The sequence below is a fragment of the Geotrypetes seraphini genome, chromosome 8 (genome assembly GCF_902459505.1).
Source record: "Geotrypetes seraphini chromosome 8, aGeoSer1.1, whole genome shotgun sequence".
NCBI classification, from domain to species: Eukaryota; Metazoa; Chordata; class Amphibia; order Gymnophiona; family Dermophiidae; genus Geotrypetes; species Geotrypetes seraphini.
Window position 1 is genome coordinate 88383924 of NC_047091.1, and position 23190 is coordinate 88407113.

Sequence of the window (23190 nt, forward strand, 5' to 3'; positions counted from 1 at the left end):
CATAGCGGGAAGCGCTGGAAAAATTCTCTGCAATCACCAGGTAATGAGGAACTCCAGCAGTTGTCGGTTCTTAACTGCTCACACACCGCCGCCATCTTGGCTACCCTTGACTCTCTACTTTTAAGGTCTGAGACCCCGTCTGGGAAGCTGGTAGCTTTTTAGCTGGCTTACCTGATGGAGTATTCGATGGCAACACAGACTTGGACACCGGTACTTCAGGGATGTCAATGCCTTGGATGTTGAGGGTTTGGTCAGTGTTGGGGATACTGAAGCAGCAAGCATGGTACCGAAAATCTGCTTCTGCTGTAATATACAGTTTTTGATGGACCGCTTCTGTAGCGTTGCAGAGAGCTAACAAGGCTCCACATGGTGATCTGGCCCTAGGCACTGGATGCACCACTTGTGGGGGTCTGTAAGGGAAATCATGCGCTGGCACCTGCTATACTTTTTGAAGCCGGCTAATGGGTGGGACATGGAGGGAAAAACCGCCTCAGCCAAATCAAAGTCCAAAGGCTGAGGTGAAGGACAATGCCCCGCCGTCATAAACAGCCGAAATAACAAAGAAGATATATATATATATATTTTTTAGTTTTATTATAGAGAAGAAAAAGAAGATTAAAAAAAAGAGAGAAATTCCATGGCAAGAAGGTACAAAAATCCACGCTGAGCGTTGGAACACGACTTCACCGCTCCGCAGAAAAATGAGAACTAAGGAAACGCACACCCTACTTCTGGCGGGCAGGCACTCGCGCATGCGAAGTCAGTCGCAAACTTATGTTCTTCAAGCAAAAATGCTTTTGCAGCTGTCCGCATCGGGGCTCCGTGAATTACATCCCCATACGTGAGAATATGCTGCCTGCTTGTCCTGGGATAACACTTATGATTTTAAAGTGTTTGGGGCTTGTGCAGATGAGGATAGATCATGCAGAAATGGGGCAGGGACAGGAAAAGAACTCGATGGGATGGGAAAATGAGCTCCTGCAGAGACGGGGAACAATTTGTCCCTGTGTTATTCTCTACATTAATATCTACATCTGAAGGCAAAATTAAAAGAAAAATTGAGACATGAAGACAAACTCATTTGGACAAAGTCCAGAGACAACTTTTTCGCTCTGCGGGAAATGAACAACTGAAGTATAGCTAGTCATCGGGCGGAAAGGAACTCACGCATGCATGCTGCGGGCAGTCTCAAAACTTCTTAGAAAGCTTAGTGAAAGTACACTACCGGGCTCCATGGATGATGTCACCCACATGTGAGAATATGCTGCCTGATTGTCCTAGGATAACAAATAACCCCTAGCAAAGAAAAAGAAAAAAGGGGGAGGGTGTGCTTGAGGATTCAGATGTTTGATCTGCTCTGCAATAGTAACTAAAAAAAATAAAATAAGGGGGGGGGGGGGTGCTTGAGGAACTCCCTGATCCAGATGTTTGATTGGCTCTGCAATAGTAACTAAAAGTTAACAACCATCCAACAGAGCAACAAAACGATGGTGAAACAAAAATCAAATAAATCCCCCCCCCCCAAAAAAAAAAGTGACCCCCAAAATCTCCACAGAGAAGAAAATCTAGAAGAAACCAAAAGAAACTCTGTGGAATGACGATGTTCCTATATGGACTTTATTTGAAAATGTCAAAGTTCCAAAGGTACACTAATATCATTCACATAAAAGTAAAATGATCCACATAAAAATCTTAAAGGACCTAGTCCGCTAGGTATGCAGGACCCAACACGGTCCACGTTTTTACAAAAAGTCTTCTTCAGGAGTCTCTGGGGATCCTATAATGATGAATACATGAGCTTGCGGACAGTACAGAAGTCCCAAAGGCCCCTAGGTGCCACCACGTCCACTCTGTAAAATTTTGTAAAGGTGTATTATGTGGCTGCCCTACAAATTTCATCATGCAGGACTGTCCTGGACTCTGCCCAGAAGATGCCACTTTCCACAGCCAATGTATGTCAAGAAATAGCCATCAGGAAATAGAAGCTCTAGAGACTGGTCTGCCCCAACTGCTAGCACTGGTCAAGACAAATAGATGATCCGATAGACGAACTCGCTTGTCACCTGGAGGTCCAAAGGGTTCAGGTCCTCATCAATAGAAAACTGCTCCTCCTACAAAAAAATCAGTGTCCCAAGAGGCGCTTAGACGAAAGAGGAGGAGATGGGGACGAAACCGGCTCCAAGGGGGCCCAAATCAGAGTGGACACCCCCGGGGCGGAATCAGGATCCTCGGCAGCATGAAGATAAGTCTTGCACAAGGCTAAAATAAAATCAGGTGAAAAAGAGGCCCAATGGAACTCAATGTCAAAGCAGAGGATCAGCAGAAACCTGCCCCTGTCTCTCCAATACAGGAGGATGGTCACCTGAGGCTGCAGACAAAATGGAGGCACTTCCGCCAAAATGGGAGCAAAGCCTGCTGAGAAAAAATGCCGAGGCCTGTAGCAGCTGATAAGCCTAACCCACCCCAGCTGCTAAAGCAGGCAAGCCAGCAGCAGCTGTAAGGAAGTCCTCAGCAGCTTTGGTGGTAAGGGAAACCTTATTTTCCTGACCGTTAGCAGCTGAGGAAATCCTTGCGTGGGTGGTGGGGCTTCCCCGCTGTCAGCTGCTGTTCTGCGAGGTGTTCGCAAAGGGGACAAGGCTTCCCCTTCACAGTGGCCTGCACACCATGAGCACAGGTGGGCCGAAGCTACCTCACATTTGGAGCACAATGAGCACTTTGTCCCTTTAAAAGTGCTCATTGCACAATATGTGACCTAGCTGAAAGAAATGTGTTGGTTAACAACAAAAATCAATTACAGTCAATTGAAGGCTCCCTTCAGACCGGCACTGCCTAAGCATTTTTTTTTCTGTCAGAACAGATTCCACTGGCTCTCTAAGCCATATGCCTTGTCAGCATCGGTGGCAAGGCTTACAGCTGAGGTACCTGTAGAAAAATTTGGGGGAGGTTGAGGACATGGGAGGGGGAGGAGAGACTCAACTCATGATATGTAGTGTGACACCCCGAGGTTGAATGGACCCTCGAAAGGGTCCCCGCAAGCTCAGCCTGGCACCAGACAGGGACAAGGCGGCCACTAAACAACTTCCAACAGGCCTACACTAACCAAGGAAAGCCTGGAAACTGGGCCTCTTCTCCCTTGAAAAGAGGAAACAGAGAGTACATGATCGAAACATTCAAAATACGGAAGGGAATAGACAATAGATAAAGACAGGTTGTTCACCCTCTCCAAGGTAGGGAGAATGAGAGGGCACTCTCTAAAGTTGAAAGGGGATAAATTCCGTACAAACATAAGGAAGTTCTTCTTCACCCAGAGAGTGGTAGAAAACTGGAATGCTCTTCTGGAGGCTGTTATAGGGGAAAACACCCTCCAGGAATTCAAGACAAAGTTGGACAAGTTCCTGCTAAACCGGACCGTACGCAGGTGAGGCTGGACTCATTTAGAGCACTGGTCTTTGACCAAAGGGCTGCCGCGTGAGTGGACTGCTGGGCACGATGGACTACTGGTCTGACCCAGCAGCGGCAATTCTTATGTTCTCAGTCTCAGCAGGTGTGTGGCAAGAAGACTGGTTAGACTAGAGGGAAGCACAGCTACTTGTATTACAGCCAAAAGGTTTTGTCTCAGTCCTCACCTGCTGGTCATGGTGAGCTATTACCCATCAGTGAACTGTACAGATCTGGAGAGGTGCTAAAGAATATGAGCTTGCTCTCTCTGCTCTTGAGGCTCACCAGATGCTTCACACAGCCCCCCAGCAACCTGATCTCCTGCCATATGAAATGTTTACTGGGTAACCAAGCCTTCAACCTGGCAGAAACTAAGGTTAAGAGGAGAATCTGGATTCCTCCAGATATCTCCCAAACAAGCAGCCACCATTGGCTGTACTTGGATGTTATTCCCCCACCCTTCCCCCATGGACACTCAACCAGAAGGCCTGTTCTTCGGCCTGACCCAGGAGCCTTTCCAGCCTGACTAAAATGCTGGAAACAGAATATTGAGCATATAGTGGTTGTATAGTGCCTAGCCTAATGGTAAGAGCAACAGGTTGAGATCCAGGGAATCCCTGTTCAAAACCTACTGTCTTTCTTTGTGATCTGTCTCAGGTACAAACTTAGATTGCAAACCCTCTAAAGAAAGGAAAATAACTATCATACTCTGAAGGTAAATATCCTTGAAATGAAACAGAGGAAGGCATGAGCTAAATCCAAAATTCCTTCCCTCCCTCTATACTGGGCAAATCACCACCAATTCATTCTCAATCTCTTCTGCTAGAGAATAACCAGTCTAGAATGGTCTGGTGGTAGAAAACGAATGCAGGATTCTCTACCATGACACAGTAGTTCAATAACTAAGTGCAAGTTCTACAAACATCTATTTCAGCTTACCTCCCATTTTGCTCATGGGAAAGCCCATTCCATCTATTCCCATTCCTAGAACAACAACATTATTTTATTAAGACAGATACACTGAATTCATAATGATACCTTGAACTCTTATAAAAGTGAAACATGACATTCAGGAAAAAGATTAGGTTCTTAACTCGATAATCTTTCTTGTAGATGTGTCTAGTGGTCTTGAATGCTAGAGTTTTGCATCTGAACTTGCAAGTTGCTTGCAGAATGCTGTCAGTCATATTTTGAAGTCCACCTCCTGCCCCCTCAGTTTGTACAAAAGCAATCAATTAGCATTAAAGAGAAATAATCGGAAGAAGGTAAATAGGGAAAAATCCGGCACTACAATTCTATTCTGCTGTAACATATCCATTAACATTCAAGTAACTGATCAAAACAGACAAAAATTGTGTGCTACCAGTACTAATCTTATAGAACTCTTGGCTAGAGAATGACATGGTGACTGTTACCCGCAGCTAGCCAAGGGTAACCCGCAGGAACGGGAGAAGAAATAGACTAGTTGCCATAGGTACGGGGACAAGGCCATTCATCCCTCGTAGAACAGTGAATGGCCTTGTCCTCGAAATAAAGTATCTGTCGCAAGTTGCCTCCTTTCCCACCCCTACCAATCATCAACCCCTCCCCCTGCCCTCCTGCCCCCTCATGAGTGCAGCAGCAGCCCTCCCTTCTTTCCTCTCGTAGGTCCAACATCCTTTGCACCCTCCCTCTATGGCTCCCTGAACGCTGGCAGGAAAAAAAAAGCTAGCCCACTAAACACAACAAACCCGCGGCCTCTTCGTACCTCCCAGGCCAAGCCCACTAGCAAATGGGAAGCTTCTTGAACAAAGTGCTGCTCTGGGAACCATGTAACTTCCGGCAAAACCGAAAGTTACATCGGAAGGAGGGTATCAGCAGCAAAAAGGATCCTGGAGCAGCACTGCGTGCAAGAAGCTTCCAACTAGCTAGTAGGTCCAGGTTTCCAGAGCAGCGCTGCGTGAATGAAGCTTCCAACTAGCTAGTAAGCCCGCCTTGGGAGGATCAAAGAGGCTGACCAAGGAGAATTGCAGATTTGTTGTGGGTTTTTTTTTTCCATCGTCGATAGCATTCAGTGAGCCACAGAGAGGGAGGGTGCGTGAGCTGCTGGACCCGCGAGATGGAGGGGGCTGCTGGATTAGCGAGGGGGGCTGCTGCTGCACCCACAAAGGAGGGAGCGGATTGCTTGGACTGCTTGACTGGCTGGAGCTGAAGGGGATGGAGACAGTTACTGGATCTAGTCTGGGAATTGTGAGGGAGAAGGGAAACATATTCTGGGCCCATGTGGTGGGTGGATTGGAGCTTGAGGGAAGTGAGAGGTGCCAGACTCATACCTGGGAGCTGAAGGGAGGGGCTAGAGCAAAGGGAGGAAGAGAGAAAGGGAAAGAGAAAAGCTGAACCAAAGGGATGAAGGAAGAGTGAGTGCAATATTGAACATAGCAGAGGAAAGATTGTGACACACATTGGTGTAATGGAGTAAAAGAGAGGAGAAGCTGGACACAGGGAGATATACAAAAAGAGGGGAGATGGTGGGCATGAATGGGAACATAGGAACGCTGCATGGAAGGGTATATGGACAGAGAAAAGATGGCTAGACATGGGGGGTAGAATAAGAATGCAGAAGGAAGATGCTGGATTTCGTGGGGGGCATAGGGAGATAGAGGAGTGATATATACACAGGGGGAGGGGATCATAGAATGGTGATATGATGAAGGCAGGGAGATGGGTACAGGGGAAATACTAGAAAGAGACGTATAGGAGACATGGAGAAGAGAGATGAACATGGGGAACAATACATACACAGAGACAGAAGATGGATAGTGAGCATGGAGAAAGAAGAAATGTCAAATGGTCAGGAGACCCTGGCAAGTGAGTAAAGAGAAGACAAAAGCAAACAAGAGACCAGCGCCTGAGACCAACATGATTTGAACAATAAAATGGCGAGACAAGGTAGAAAAAAAATGTATTTGTGATTAGAATATATTAGATTTGAAATATGTATCCTGCTAGAGCTGGTGTTAGACATAACTGTGGACAGTAAAGCCCAGGCTGTGCATCTTTAGCTTCCAGCTGGCTTAGGGCTCTCTGTCCAGGGTGAGTTGCCCTGTTTGCACTCCCCTAACACTATTCCTGCCATATGTGAGTAAAGTATTCTTTAAGCTAGATTTTTCTATGTAGCATTCTATAGTAATTTGACTTCAAATTTTTTGATAGTGGAGGGGATATTTGTAAGGGGAGGAGAGGGGAGACGGGTTTTGTTGATCCTTGCTCTGTATTATTTGTGATTTATAAAATGACAATTGTACAGAATATATATATTTTTTATAAGTTCAGTGTAAAATCACAACTATTCGAGGATTGTGTAGATGGGATCAGATGGTTTGCGGGGATGGGATGAGGACCGAGCTGGCAACAAAATTTTTTCTCCACGTCATTCTCTACTCATAGCTACTTGCATGTCCAGCTAATAAGCAGAGACTTAAACCAGACTTTAAGCATTTTCCTCTTTGTTCATCCAAGAGACAGAATTCTCCAAATCCAGACTGATCTTAAGGCAGGCAAAGCCTACTGACAAGGCAGGTCTTCAGGACCACTAGACACATCCACAAGAAAGCAGATTATCAGGGTAATAACCTAATCTTTCATTTTAGTGTAATGTGTCTAGTGGTCCTGAACACTACAGACATACCAAAACAGTCCCTAGAGTCTAGGGTGAGCCCGCTGAGCCTACCTTCAAAATGGCCATCCCACAGAACCTGGTAAAGGTATGAGGGGTACACTAATTAGCTGCTCTAAAGATTCTTAGGTGAAATTGCCTGAGTCTCTGCCCATGAAATAGTGACTCCTCTAGTGGAGTGCGCTTTCAATGTGACCAGTGGCTGCCTTTCACAGCCCATATATGCAGAGGAAGGAGAAATTAGGTCCTTACCTGCTAATTTTCTTTTTAGACTCTCCAAACCAGTACAGTTCACTGATGGTTAATAGCTCACCATGGCCAGCAGGTAGAGACTGAGACAAAACCTTTTGGCTGTAATACAAGTAGCTGTACTTCCCCCTAATATAGCAGTCTGCTGAATAGCCAAGCAGAACTAAGAAGTGCTACCTGCAATAGTAACAACATAGAAGCCCCTTCAGCAAACATCCCCACAGCTCGCCAGCTGAGCCAAAGCCACTGTATTTTTTAACCTCCCCAACCCTATAAAAATACTAGAACCCACAGAAAAATGATACTCTTCACGCAAATCCCATAAGAACAGACAGACCAACAGGGTGGGGACTGTACCGGTATGGAGAGTCTAAAAGAAAGAAAATTAATAGGTAAGAACCTAATTTCTCCTTCTTTAGCACCTCTCCAGACAGGTACAGTTCACTGATGGGACATACCAAAGCAGTACCCATCATGGATGGGACACCCGGAGAGCCGCCACCAGAACATGCTCACCGAACACCACGTCCCAACACACCTGAACATCCACACAATAGTTTCACACAACGGAATGCAGAGAAGACCAAACCGAGGCTTTACACATATCCACTGGAGGCACCAGAGAAGACTCAGCCCAAGAAGCAGCCTACCTGACCCGAGTGGAATAAGCCTTGAGAAAGTCCGGAACAGGCTTCTTCTGAAGAAGGTATGCAAATGCGATAGTCTCCTTGATCCAATGCGCAATGGTAGCCTTGGAAGCACCATCCCCCTTATGAGAACCCACTAAGAGGACAGAGATGATCCAACTTCTGAAAATCCGCAGTCCTGGTAAAGGTATGAGGGGTACACTAATTAGCTGCTCTAAATATTCTTAGGTGAAACTGCCTGAGTCTCTGCCCATGAAATAATGACTCCTCTAGTGGGGTGCGCTTTCAATGTGACCAGTGGCTGCCTATCACAGCCCATATATGCAGAGGAAGGAGAAATTAGGTCCTTACCTGCTAATTTTCTTTTTAGACTCTCCAAACCAGTACAGTTAATAGCTAAGAGCAACAGACATCCAAATTGCACAACTGCCTCTGCTCCGAAGAGCCCTTCCGATTACCCAAGACCGGGAGGACCACGGACTGATTGACATGAAAAGGTGAGACCACCTTCAGCAGAAAGGAAGGAACAGGACGCAACACAACACGCCCCTAGAAAACTCCAGGAAGGGAGGCCTACAAGAGAAAGCCTGCAGCTCAGAAACACATCTCACAGAAGTAATGGCCACTACGAAAACTGCCTTGAGAGTAATATCCTTCAACGAGCAGGAACCCAGGGGCTCAAAAGGAGGGCGCACAAGCCCGGACAGGATCAGATCCAAAGGCCGCAGTAAGTTGGCCGCTCTCAAAAAGCGAAACACATCAAAAAAAAAAAAGGTTAAACGCTTACCCTGTAGCAAACCGCGAAACACAGACAAAGCTGCAAGTTAAACCCGGAGAAGGCCAGGCCCCAGTCCAGGCCATCCTAAAATAAGATGCAAGGCAAAGAGGTGCGAAAGGAAACTACTCCACACGCAGCACACCACTCCTAAAAAATACACCAAACACATACATAAGCTCGAGACGTGGAAAGCCTCCGGGACCCCAAGAGAGTGGAGATCACTTTATCTGAATAACCTCTCTGATCTAGGCTTTCCCTCTGAAGAGCCAAGCCCAGATCCAACATTGGAATGGGGCCCTGAGTCAGAAGGTTGGGTGAGAGAATCTGCCACAAGACAAACCAGATTTGTGTACCACGAGCACCTGGGCCAGTTCGGAGCCACCAGGATCACGCGGCTGGGGTGCCAAGCAATGCAAAGAATTGCCCACCATTGGCCATGGAGGAAACACAAACATAAGGCCTGCCACCGGTCAAAGCTGTACCAGAGCATCCAGCCCCTCGGCCTGAACATCCAGCAAATGCAACTCTTTCATCATTTTCTTAGACCCCCCCCCTTTTGGGTGAAAATCAGGCAAATGGACTTCCTGATTAACATGCAAGGCAGAAACTACTTTCGTTAAGGAAGAACCATGCACAAGGAGAGACCTGCTTTCATAAACCTAAAGCAGAGAAAGCAATGTTACTTACCGTAACAGTTGTTATCCAGGGACAGCAGGCAGCTATTCTCACTAGTGGGTGATGTCATCCGACAGAGCCCCGATACGGACATCTTGCAAGCATGTCTTGCTTGAAGAAACTCAGAAGTTTCGAGATGCCCGCACCACGCATGCGCCAGTGCCTTCCCGCACCCAAGTACCGGGCGTGTCTCCTCAGTTCAGGTAGCTAGCCTGAGAAGCCAACCCAGGGGAGGTGGGTGGGACGTGAGAATAGCTGCCTGCTGTCCCTGGATAACAACTGTTACGGTAAGTAACATTGCTTTATCCCAGGACAAGCAGGCAGGTATTCTCACTAGTGGGTGACCTCCAAGCTAACCCCAATGGGATGGTGGGAGAGTTGGCAACTTAAGAGAACAAATTTTGTAACACTGTTTGGCCAAACTGTCCATCCCGTCTGGAGAAAGTATCCAGACAATAATGAGAGGTGAATGTATGAACCGAGGACCAAGTGGCAGCCTTACATATCTCCTCAATCGGTGTCGATCTGAGGAAGGCTACAGAGGCTGCCATTGCTCTGACCTTATGGGCTGTGACCTTACAGGGAAGGGATAATCCAGCCTGGGCATAGCAGGAAGAGATACAAGCCGCCATCCAGTTAGAGATGGTGCGCTTCGATACAGGTCGTCCCAACTTGTTTGGATCAAAGGAGACGAAAAGTTGAGGAGCAGTTCTGTGTGGCTTTGTGCGATCCAAGTAGAAAGCTAGAGCACATTTACAGTCCAGAGTGTGCAAAGCAGATTCCCCAGGATGAGAATGAGGCTTTGGAAAGAACACTGGAAGCACGATGGATTGGTTGATGTGAAATTCAGAGACCACTTTAGGCAAAAATTTTGGATGAGTACGAAGGACCACCTTGTCATGATGGAATACAGTGAATGGTGGATCCGCCACTAGGGCCTGAAGCTCACTGACCCGGCGAGCTGACGTGAGGGCCACCAGAAAAACCACCTTCCAGGTGAGATACTTAAGTGGAGCCTTGTTGAGAGGTTCAAACGGAGGCTTCATAAGATGAGACAGGACAACATTGAGATCCCAAACCACAGGAGGAGGTTTGATAGGAGGGTTGACATGGAAAAGTCCTTTCATAAATCTGGAAACCACAGGATGAGCAGACAAAGGTTTCCCCTGTAGAGGCTGATGGAAAGCCGCAATAGCACTCAGATGGACTCGTATAGAGGTAGACTTGAGACCAGACTGAGACAGGTGTAGAAGATAGTCTAATACAGAAGATAGGGAAGCTCGCTGAGGTTCCGTGGCATTGGAAATACACCAGGAAGAGAATCTAGTCCATTTTTGGGAATAGCATTGTCGAGTAGCAGGCTTCCTGGAAGCCTCCAAGACCTCCCTCACTGCTTGAGAGAACTGGTGAGGAGTTATGTTGAAAGGAACCAAGCTGTCAGGTGGAGAGACTGCAGGTTGGGATGAAGCAGTGAACCTTGATGTTGAGTAAGCAGTGAAGGAAACACTGGGAGAAGGACCGGTTCCCTGCTGCTGAGTTGAAGTAGAAGGGAGAACCAAGGTTGTCTGGGCCACCGAGGAGCAATCAGAATCATGGTGGCATGATCCGATCTCAACTTGACCAGAGTCTTCTGAATGAGAGGAAAGGGAGGAAACGCATATAGGAAGCGATTCCCTCACTCCAGTAGAAAGGCGTCTGCCTCGAGGTGGAGAGGAGTGTAGATCCTGGAGCAAAACTGAGGCAGTTTGAAGTTGTGGGGGGCTGCAAAGAGGTCTATCTGAGGCGTTCCCCACTGAGCAAAGATTTGATGAAGGGGTTTGGAATGGAGCGTCCATTTATGAGGCTGGAGAAGACGACTCAATTTGTCTGCTAAGACGTTGTCTTTCCCCTGAATGTAGACAGCTCTGAGGAAGGTGTTGTGGCGAACCGCCCAATCCCAGACTCGAAGAGCTTCCTGACAGAGGGGCCGAGCCCGTGCCCCCTTGTTTGTTGACATAATACATGGCGACCTGATTGTCTGTGCGAATAAGGACCACCATGTCGTGAAGCAGATGCTGAAAAGCTTGGAGAGCATTGAAGATGGCCCTGAGCTCCAGAAGATTGATTTGATGGAGTCGTTCCGCACTGGTCCAAAACCCCTGAGTGCGAAGACCATCCAGATGGGCCCCCCATGCATAGTTCGAAGAATCGGTTGTGAGAACTTTCTGGTGGGGAGGAGAGTGAAACAGCAAACCTCTGGATAGATTCGAAGAGGTCATCCACCAGAGAAGAGACTGCCGTAGAGCAGGAGTGACGATAATGTGACGGGACAACGGGTCGGACACCTGAGTCCACTGAGATGCCAGGGTCCATTGAGGAATTCTGAGATGTAGTCTGGCAAAAGGCGTCACATGAACTGTAGATGCCATGTGGCCCAAGAGGACCATCATGTGTCTCGCCGAGATGGACGGGCGAGAAGACCGACTGGCAGAGTAGAAGGAGAGCATCCATGCGTTGAGGAGGAAGGAATGCTCGAAGTTGAATGGTATCTAGAACAGCCCCGATAAAGGGGAGAGACTGGGTGGGCTGAAGATGTGACTTGGGGAAGTTGATCTCGAAGCCCAAACTCTGCAGGAAACAAATTGCAGTCAAGGACGCCGAAATGACCCCTGGAGCAGACGGTGCCTTGATGAGCCAGTCGTCGAGGTATGGAAACACCTGAAGACCCATGTTCCGGAGTGCAGCGGCCACCACCACCAGACACTTTGTGAAGACTCTGAGAGACGAGGAAAGGCCGAATGGAAGCACTCGATACTGCAGATGTAGATGTCCCACCCGAAATCTGAGAAACTTGCGGGAGGCCGGATGAATCGGGATGTGAGTGTAGGCCTCCTTGAGGTCCAGAGAGCATAACCAATCGTTCTGCTCGAGGAGGGGATAGAGAGAAGCAAGGGTCAGCATGCGGAACCGCTCCTTGACCAAAAACTTGTTGAGGACTCGAAGGTCCAAAATGGGACGCAGATCGCCCGTCTTCTTCGGAACCAAGAAGTACCGGGAGTAGAACCCCCGGTTTTGCTGATCTAATGGCACCGGCTCGACGGCCCGAAGCCGAAGAAGAGCCTGAGCCTCCTGGAGAAGAAGAGCGGTCTGCGTCGAGTTGGAAGGATACTCTCTTGGCGGGTGGTCCGGGGGGACCCGTTGGAAATGAAGAGAGTATCCCTCTCTTACGATGGTAAGTACCCAGAGGTCCGAGGTGATGGTCTCCCATCAATGACAAAAATGATGGAGACGACCCCCGATGGGAAAAACGGGGGGAGACAGAACGAAGTCGGTTATGCTCCCTGGAAGAGAGTCAAAAAGGCTGAGTAGCCTTGGGTGCAGCCGGCATCTGAGGCTTCTGCTGAGGCTTCTGAGGAGGCTGTCTCTTTGCAGGCTGTCTCGCAGGAGGAGTCTGTCTCGGCTGATAACGCCGCTGGTAAATCAGAGGCGGCCTAGAGGGACGAGACTGCTGAGGCTTAGGCCGCAGAATAGACTGGAAGGACTTCTCATGGTCCGAAAGTTTTTTAGTAACAGTCTCGATAGATTCATCGAACAGATCAGCCCCCGCACAAGGCACATTAACAAGTCTGTCTTGGAGGTTTGGATCCATATCAATGGTACGAAGCCATGCCAGGCGACGCATGGCGACCGAACAGGCCGCAGCACGTGCCGAGAGTTCAAAGGCATCGTAGGAGGATTGCATCAGCTGCAGGCGTAACTGAGACAGGGTAGCCACCACCTCTTCAAATTCAAATCGAGCTTGAGCATCGATAAAAGGGATGAACTTGCGGAGCACCGGCAAGAAAAAGTCCAAATATGAAGAGAAGAAAAAATTATAATTGAGCACTCGAGTCGCCATCATTGAATTCTGGTAGATACGTCTACCAAATTTATCCATCGTCCTCCCTTCACGGCCCGGAGGTACTGAGGCGTAAACCTGGGAGGGATGAGAGCGTTTGAGGGAGGACTCGACCAGAAGTGACTGATGAGAAAGTTGCGCCCCCTCAAACCCCTTGTGATGGACGATGCGGTATCGAGCATCCAATTTACTGGGAACTGCAGGGATGGAATACGGTGTCTCAAAACAACGCATGAAAGTCTGGTCAAGCAGTTTATGCAGAGGAAGGCGAAGCGTGTCCGCTGGGGGGTGAGGCAAATGCATGGTGTCCAGATACTCCTTAGAATATCGAGAACCAGTGTCCAACGTCACATCTAAATCATCCGCCATTTGTCGAAGGAAGGATGAAAAAGACAGTTGGTCCGCCAGCGCCGGCCGGCGAGACGGACTAGAAGAAGTGGAAGCCTCAGGATCCAGAGAGAGCTGAGAGCGGCAGGGAGAATAGGAGGTAGATGGTTCCTCATACTCCGGTCCCTCAGGCGGGGATAAATCTGACGAGGAGTATCCCATAAGCTGGATCTTCTTTTGCGGGGACACCTCCGAATGACGTGAGGAGTGTCGAGATGAGTGTCGAGATCGATGCCCCTCCCGGTGACGGGATGGGGAGCGAGATCTTCTGTGCATCGCACGATCCCCCGAAGCCTCCAAGGAATGGATGGGACTTGATGCAGTGGATCGCAGAGGTGGTAAGGATGCGGACTCACGCAGGGCCACCCAGGTCTGGTATGGAGTGCGGAAGAACTCTTCCTGCGATGCAGTATGCCCAGGACTTCGACTATCAGGGGCTGACACAGCACTCTGCTGTCGAGGGGGCGTGATGGGCTCCAAAGGCGGCATATCACTAAATGAAGCCCGCCTAGAAGCACCCGCCGCCCTCCGCCGATCCTCCTCGTCGAGCAGAGAGATCGTACGACGAGGAGGAGGGGGAGGGGGCGGACCGCCCCCCGGGACCGAGACCGGGAGGTCACCCTGAATGGAGGCGATAAGCCGGGGTCCCATAGACTGCATAAGCTCGACAAACTGAGCTTCCAGCAGGGATCGCAGCGAAGCCGATATGGAGGGATCCGCACCGAAAGGGGGTCCTCCAGCACGGTCTTCGCGCTCCTTTGTGGCCAAGTGCTTCTGCTTGCTAGCTTTAGGCACTTTGATGACCACCGGAGGGACAGTGGAAGGCGGTACCTGAGCCGAGGAGACAGGGGCAGGCACCGATGCTGAACCGGAAGCAGAAGTCGGAGTGAACGATGCCGGCTTCACGATGCCCGATGCAGGGGTAGTCGATGCAGGCTTCGAACGAACTGGCGAAACCGCAGTGGAAGTTGAAGCAGACGGCTCTTTGGCAGACTCCATCATAAACATTGACTCCCAAAGTAAGCAGCGCCGTTTGAACGATCGCGCAGTGAGCGTGGAACAAGGCCGGCACGATTTCGGAACGTGTTCTGGACCAAGACACTGAAGACAGCGTCGATGCGGGTCCGTCAACGAAATCGCACGCTGGCACTTGCTGCACTTTTTAAAACCGGTGATTGGCCGGGACATAGGCCGGAAAATCGTCGCTGCTAGGTCGAAGGCGCTCGGCCTAAGCCACGAGGCCGGCCCGGCTGAACCGCCGGAAGAAATAATTTTTACTTTTTTTTTATTTTTTTTTTTAAAACAACTTAAAAGTGAAATAAATCAAATAAACAACAAAACGCGGTAGTAAAGAAGGCAAATATACTGAAATTCAGTCAGCGCAGAATGAAGTGAAACTTCTCAGCTCCGCGGAAAGAAAAGAACTGAGGAGACACGCCCGGTACATCGGGCGGGAAGGCACTGGCGCATGCGCGGTGCGGGCATCTCGAAACTTCTGAGTTTCTTCAAGCAAGACATGCTTGCAAGATGTCCGTATCGGGGCTCTGTCGGATGACATCACCCACTAGTGAGAATACCTGCCTGCTTGTCCTGGGATAACACAGGAAACCATAGTAACTGTGGGAACAGGAAAATTTACTGTCAGTTTACCGTGGGAACAAGACCTTTTACCACTCCACGGTAGCAGTAAAAAGTCTTGCTCCTGCTGTAAAAAAAAAAATTGCACCCGGGTCAGACTTGGCATCGCCTCCCCAACTCCCCTCATGCTTATTTTACCTTCAGGAGCCAGCCATGTCACTATGAAGACAGAAGGAAACAAAAACCAGAGCCTGAGACCAATGTGATTTGAATAATAAAATAACCAGACAACAGGTATAAAAAATAATTTTAGTATCTATTTTGAGATTTAGAATATATCAGGTTTGAAATGTGTAGCCTGCCAGAGCTTATGTTAGACATAACTGGGGAAAACAAAGCCAACTACCTGGACATGCTTCTTTAGCTTCCAGCAGGCTTAGGGCTCTCTCTGGCCAGGGGGCAGTTGCCCTAGTTTCACTCCCCTACCACTATTCCTGCCATTTGTAACTGAGGTATTCTAATAGCATGATTTTTCCATGTAGCATTCTGTAGTAATTTGGCTTGTTCAGTTTTCTCAAGTGATGGGAATATTTGTGAGAGGTAGGGGAGGGGAGACGGGTTTTATTGATCCTTGTTCTGTATTTATGATTTCTAAAATGATAATTGTACAGAATATTGTTTCTTTTCATACTTTAATAAAATGATTTCAATATAAAATAGCAACTTGTGTGGATGGGATCAGACAGATTTTGCAGGTACGATTGTTCCAGTGTCGTTCTCTGCCAGAACAGAGCTTGTAACTCAAAAAAATGGTCTCACTGACATAACTGCCACCAGAAACACTGTCTTGACAAATTGCCGGGCCCGGATGGAATCCACCCAAGGGTTCTGAAAGAACTAAAGGAGGAAATAGTGGAACTACTACAGCAAGTTTGTAATCTATCCCTGAAAACAGGCGTGATCCCGGAGGATTGGAAGATAGCCAATGTTACGCCCATCTTTAAAAAGGGATCGAGAGGTGACCCGGGGAACTACAGACCGGTGAGACTGACCTCGGTTGCGAGGAAAATAGCGGAAGCGCTGATAAGACAGCATCGATGAGAATTTTGAAAGAAATAAACTTCTAACCACAAGCCAACATGGCTTCTGCAAGGGGAGATCGTGCCTAACGAACTTACTGAACTTCTTCGAAGGAATTAACAAACGGATGGACAAAGGGGACTCCATAGACATCGTATATTTAGATTTCCAGAAAGCCTTTGACAAGGTACCCCATGAACGCCTACTTCAGAAACTGAAAAATCATAGGGTGGAAGGAGACGTACACAGATTGGTTGGCGGGGAGGAAGCAGAGGATAGGAGTGAAAGGCCACTACTCGGACTGGAGGAGGGTCATAAGTGGTGTTCCGCAGGGGTCAGTGCTCGGACCGCTGCTATTCAATATATTTATAAATAATATAGAAACAGGGACGAAGTGCGAAATAATAAAATTTGCAGACGACACCAAACTATTTAGTGCTGCTCAGACTAAAGAGGACTGTGAAAAATTACAAAGGAACCTGAACAAGCTAGGGGAGTGGGCACGAGATGACAGAGGAAGTTCAATGTAGAGAAATGTAAAGTATTGCATGTGGGAAGCAGAAACCTGAGGTACAGCTATACGATGGGAAGGATGTTATTGACTGAGAGTACCCAAGAACGGGACTTGGGGGTAATAGTGGACAAGACAATGAAGCCGTTGGCACAGTGCACAGCGGCCGCCAAGAGAGCGAATAGAAAGCTGGGTATAATCAAGAAGGGTATTACAACCAGAAAAAAAGAAGTTATCCTGCAATTGTATCGGGCGATGGTGCGTCCACATCTGGAGTACAGCGTCCAATACTGGTCGCAGTACCTTAAGAAGGATATGGCGATACTCAAGAGGTTTCAGAGGAGAGCGACAAGTTTGATAAAGGGTATAGAAAACCTTTCATACACTGAGAGACTGGAGAAATCGGGGCTCTTTTCCCTGGAGAAGAGAAGAATTAGAGGGGATGTGATAGACTTACAAGATCATGAAGGGCATAGAGAAAGTGGAGAGGGACAGATTCTTCAAACTTTCAAAAACTACAAGAACAAGAAGGCATTCGGAAAAGCTGAAAGGGGACAGATTCAAAACCAATGCTAGGAAGTTTTTATTCACCCAGCGGGTGGTGGATACCTGGAATGAGCTTCCAGAGGGCGTGATAGACAGAGTACGGTATTAGGGTTTAAGAAGGAATTGGACAATTTTCTGAAGGAAAAGGGGATAGAGGAGTATAGATAGAGGACTACTACACAGGTCCTGGACCTGTTGGGCCGCCGCGTGAGCAGACTGCTGGGCACGATGGATCTCTGGTCTGACCCAGAAGAGGCACTTATGTTCTTATTCAGAAGGGAAGCCTCCCATAAGGCTTATACAGAGCTCTGAGACCTTGTAATACAGTGTTAAGATTCCAGGAAGGGAAGACAACACACCGGAGGGTGAACTGAAGAACCCCTTAAATGTATCAAGCAACATCTAGATGAGGCCAGAGAGAGTATTCCATTCGCCCCCCCCCCCCCCCACAAAAATAAATAAAACAAGAGCTCATAAGGGCTCTACATCATACACAGCAAAGCAATGCTGAAAGGACTTCTATGGAGAAGTGTGTAGCGCAGTGGTTGAAGCTATAGCCTCAGCACCCTGGGATTGTGGGTTCAAACCCCATGCTGCTCCTTGTGACCCTGGGCAAGTCACTTAATTCTCCATAGCCCCAGGTACGTTAGATAGATTGTGAGCCCACTGGGACAGATAGGGAAAATGCTTGAGTACCTGATTGTAAAACTGCTTAGATAACCTTAATAGGCAGTATATAAAATCCTAATAAAACTTGATGCTGATAATAAACTTGATACCATCAATGGCTTCTTAGCTCTAAGCAGAACTGAAACTACTATGTTTGAGCAAACTTTGCTCATCAGGGCTTCCTGTTCAAGAGCCATACCATAAACCCAAAGTGATCCAGATTCTTAAGAAGGACTGGACCCTGAGTAAGAAAATCTACTTGGAACGGCAGTCTGAAGCCTTCGTCCCTCTGGAGGCAAACTAGGGGAAAACACCCTCCAGGGATTGAAAACAAAGTTAGACAAGTTCCTGCTGAACCAGAACGTACGAAAGGCTAGTCTCAGTTAGGGCACTGGTCTTTGACCTAAGGGCCACCACGTGAGCGGACTGCTGGGCACGATGGACCACTAGTCTGACCCAGCAGCTGCAATTCTTATGTTCTTATACTATGGTCTGCGGGGCCAATCGGGATGAGGGGGCTGAAGGAACTTCCAGCTTCAATTCTCATAGCAAAGTAGAAATAATGTTTGAGAACACAGAGATTTATAATAGTCCGCACATCATGGAGGTCTTCCCTCTGGTCCAAGGCCACTACTACTTCTTGACCACTGTTCTCATGCAGAGAACTAGACAATGCCAGAGAAACTACATCCTGGGACAATAGTGGTATGGAATTAGAAACATAGAAACATAGAAAAAAAGCGGCAGAAAAGGGCTATAGCCCACCAAGTCTGCCCATTCCATGTATCCCCCCCCTGAGTTTACTCACTTAAAGATCCCACGTGAGTATCCCATTTTCTCTTAAAATCCGTCACGCTGCTGGCCTTTATCACCTGGAGTGGGAGTCTGTTCCAATGATCCACAACTCTCTCGGTGAAGAAATACTTCCTGAAGTCGCCACGAAACTTCCCTCCCCTGATTTTCAGCGGATGCCCTCTGGTGGTCGAGGGTCCCATGAGCCGGAAGATATCATCTTCTGACTCGATGCATCCCGTGATATACTTATACGTTTCAATCATATCTCCCCGTTCTCTTCTTTCCTCAAGTGAGTACAGTCGCAATTTCTTTAGTCTTTCTTCATACGTGAGATCCTTGAGCCCCAAGACCATCCTGGTGGCTGTTCGCTGCACCGACTCGATTCTCAGCACGTCCTTTCGGTAGTGAGGTCTCCAAAACTGAACGCAGTACTCTAAGTGAGGCCTCACCATGGCTCTGTACAACGGCATCACAACTTCAGGTCTCCTGCTGACGAAACCTCTGCGTATACACCCCATCATTTGTCTTGCCCTGGAGGAAGCCTTCTCCACTTGATTGGCAACCTTCATGTCCTCGCTAATGATCACTCCTAGGTCGCGTTCCGCTGTGGTCCTAACCAAGGTCTCACCATTTAGTACATAAGTTCTACGTGGGTTACTCTTTCCCAGGTGCATTACCTTGCATTTTTTAGCATTGAAGCCAAGCTGCCAAGTAGTTGACCATTGTTCCAGCAGCAGTAGATCGTGTGTCATATTATCAGGTATTAAGCTTCTGCCTACTACGTTGCAAAGTTTGGCGTCGTCAGCGAACAGCGATACCTTTCCCCTAAGTCCTTGCGTCATATCTCTTATGAATAAGTTGAATAGAATCGGACCCAGGACCGAGCCCTGCGGCACTCCACTTATCACGTCCGATGCTTCAGATGGAGTACCATTCACCACTACCCTCTGATGTCTGCCGCTCAGCCAATCCCCAACCCATGTAGTTAGAGTGTCTCCTAATCCTATCGATTTTAGCTTGTTCAGTAATCTTCGATGAGGGACGCTATCAAATGCTTTACTGAAGTCCAAATACACTACGTCCAGTGACTCTCCTGCATCCAGTTGTCTAGTAACCCAGTCAAAAAAGCTAATCAGATTAGATTGGCAGGATCTACCTTGGGTGAACCCGTGTTGGTGTGGATCACGCAGTTTTTCTTCGTCTAGGATTGTGTCAATATTCTGTTTGATCAGTGTTTCCATGAGTTTACACACTATAGACGTGAGACTCACTGGTCTGTAGTTTGCTGTTTCTGTCCTGCAGCCCTTTTTGTGGAGTGGGATTACGTTGGCGGTTTTCCAGTCCAAGGGGACCCTTCCTGTGCTTAGGGAAAGATTGAAAAGAACAGATAATGGTTCTGCCAGGACTTCCCTTAACTCCCTGAGCACTCTGGGATGCAGGTTATCTGGTCCCATGGCTTTGTTTACTTTGAGTCTTGATAGTTCGTTGTAGACGCTACTGGGTGTAAATTCATAATCTTGAAACGGGTCTTTCTGGTTATCTCCCGTCTGTAGCTGTGGACCAACTCCCGGCGCTTCTCGGGTGAATACTGAACAGAAGTATTGGTTTAGTAGTTCTGCCTTCTCAGAATCTGATTCCGCAAAATTACCGTCCGATTGCTTCAGGCGTACTATCCCATCTTTGTTTCTTTTCCTGTCACTAATATAGCTGAAGAAAGATTTATCCCCTTTCTTAATTTTCCGTGCTAGCTCTTCCTCCATTCGGAGTTTGGCCTCTCTGACTGCTGTTTTGACAGCTTTAGATCTGTCTAGGTAGTCCTCCTTCGCCCCCTCCCTGCCTAGATGTTTGTAGGTGATAAATGCGTCTTTTTTCTGTTTAACTAGGTCTGAAATTTCTTTACTGAACCATTGGGGTCTTTTGTTTCTCCTGCATTTACTTACTGTCTTTATGTATCGGTCTGTTGCTTCGTGTAGTATGGATTTCAGAGACGACCACATATCCTCCACGTTGTCAGATTTTGCTTGTTTATGTAGCTCCCGATGGACATAATCTCCCATGCGGTTGAAGTTTGTACCTCTAAAGTTGAGAACCCTTGTTGCTGTGGTTGTCTTAGGGAAACCTTTCTTAAGGTTGAGCCATACCATATTATGGTCGCTGGAGGCCAGTGTGTCTCCTACTGAGACTTCCGTGACGCTATCTCCATTGGTGAGGACCAGGTCTAGTAATGCCTGATCCCTGGTGGGCTCCAACACCAATTGCTTGAGACGTGCACCCTTTATGGAGTTCAATATTCTTTTGCTGCTACCCGTAGTCGCGGAGAGTGTGTTCCAATCTGCATCTGGCATGTTGAAGTCTCCTAGCATTACTGAGTCTCCACGCAGCGTGACGTTCTCTATGTCCTCGATTAATTCCATGTCTTTGTCCTCCTGTTGCCTGGGAGGTCTATATATCACACCAAGGTATAGGCATTTTTGGACTTTCCATCCTTCAAGTCTATATTAGACTGAACCTCCTGGAAAGGGTCTCTTCCCTTGGGAATGCACTTCCTGCAACTCCCCAGCCCTGGAGGACTTGGAAGAGGCTGAGCCCAGGGCTCCCACCCCTCCCCCATACGCTCCGTCGTATGTGGGACCTAGATATTCCTCGGCTGGCCATCCAGAACAAATCTGACATGATATAGGGATAGGAATGTCTTAGGGGTCCATCCTTGTCGATTTTAAGTATATTTTTAGGGGTTTTAAGGCAGATGGAGGCTTTATGTCCGCTGCACATAAGAACGAAGGACCCGACCAACATCCAACTTGCGCAGCTGTCTTAGCTCAGAAGAGCCCTCCCGACTACCCAAGACCAGGAGGACCACAGATTGATTGACATGAAAAGGAAAAATTACTTTCGGCAGAAAAAGAAGGAACAGGCCTCAAGACAACCTGCTCCCTAGAAAACTCCAAGAAGGGAGCCCTACAAGAGAAAACCTGTAGCTCAGAAACACGCCTAGCAGAAGAAATGTCCACCAAAAAGAACGCATTCAGAGTAAGGTCCTTCAAAGAGCAGCCGCCCAACGGTTCGAAGGGCGGGTGCATCAGAATAGAGAGAACCAGACTGAGATTCCAAGAGGGAACAGAGGGCCGCACGGGAGGCCTGAGCACCTTGGCCGCCCGCAAAAAGCGAATCGCATCAGGAATGGCTGTCAAACGCTGACCTGTCACAAACTCCCGAAAGGCTGACAAGGCCACAAGCTGAACCCGGAGAGAAGCCGAAGCCAGGCCTCTATCCAAGCCATCTTGTAAGAACTCTAGGATGTTAGGCACAGAAACGCGAAGAGAGACTACTCCCCGCACCTGGTACCACCCCTCAAAGAAGTGCCAAATCCACACAGAAGCCTGAGAGGTAGAAAGCCTCCAGGACCCCAAGAGTGTAGAAATCACCCTATCTGAATACCCCTTCTTACCAAGGCGACCCCTTTCAAAAGCCAAGCCGTAAGACAGAAGGGAGACGGGTCGAACATGGGAATGGGACCCTGTGTCAGAAGGTCGTCCAAGGGAGGCAGAGGAAGAGGATCTGCTACCAGCGTGTCACCAGATCTGCGTATCACGGATGTCGAGGCCAATCTGGAGCCACCAGAACCACCAGACTCGGATGGCGAACAATGCGGAGAAGAACTCTGCCCACTAATGGCCACGGAGGGAACATGCACAACAGCCCCTCTGTTGGCCATGGTTGAACCAGAGCATCCAGACCCTCGGCCAGTCCATCCCTGCGACGACTGAAGAAGCGGAACACCTTGGCATTGCCACTCGGGGCCATCAGATCCATCAGGGACTGACCCCAAGCCTGCACTATCAACTGAAAAGCCACGGGGCTGAGACACCATTCTCTGGGATCTAAGATGAAACTGAGTTAGTTCGCCTGAACATTCTCCACCCCGGCCATGTGAGAGGCCGAGAGGTCCAGAAGGCGTGACTCCGCCCAAAGCATGAGCCGAGCCGCCTCCTCCACCACCTGAGCGCTCTTGGTGCCCCAACGATTGACATAAGCCACTGCTGTGGCATTGTCAGACAGGACTCTGACCGACTTGCCCATCAAGAGGGAGCGGAAGGCTAACAGCGCCAGAGGGACGGCTCTGGAACTCCAAGCCCCCCCGACGGGCTCCCTGAAAGGACTGCATGCGCTAAGCCAACCAACTCCGGGGAAAAACCGGAAGCCTTGAAAGAAGCAGTCCCATGCCCCAGGCGAAACTTGCGAAATTCCCACAGACGCCCCCGGGCAATGCCAACCCGAGACGCCGGGCGGGCACGGTCCTCAGGC

General features: G+C 48.5%; 1 protein-coding gene across 3 annotated transcripts in view; it reads right to left on the reverse strand.

Moving 5' to 3' along the window:
- HNRNPM (heterogeneous nuclear ribonucleoprotein M) overlaps positions 1-23190 on the reverse strand; it is a 238142-nt gene that overhangs the window by 61628 nt on the left and 153324 nt on the right. For 2 of the 3 annotated variants that reach the window (XM_033956539.1, XM_033956536.1), the window contains exon 11: positions 4378-4422. The exons of the other annotated variant lie outside the window; for it this stretch is intronic. In XM_033956539.1, coding sequence (XP_033812430.1) covers positions 4378-4422 — 45 coding nt within the window. The remainder of the gene's footprint in view (positions 1-4377; positions 4423-23190) is intronic. 3 annotated transcript variants of the gene reach the window in all.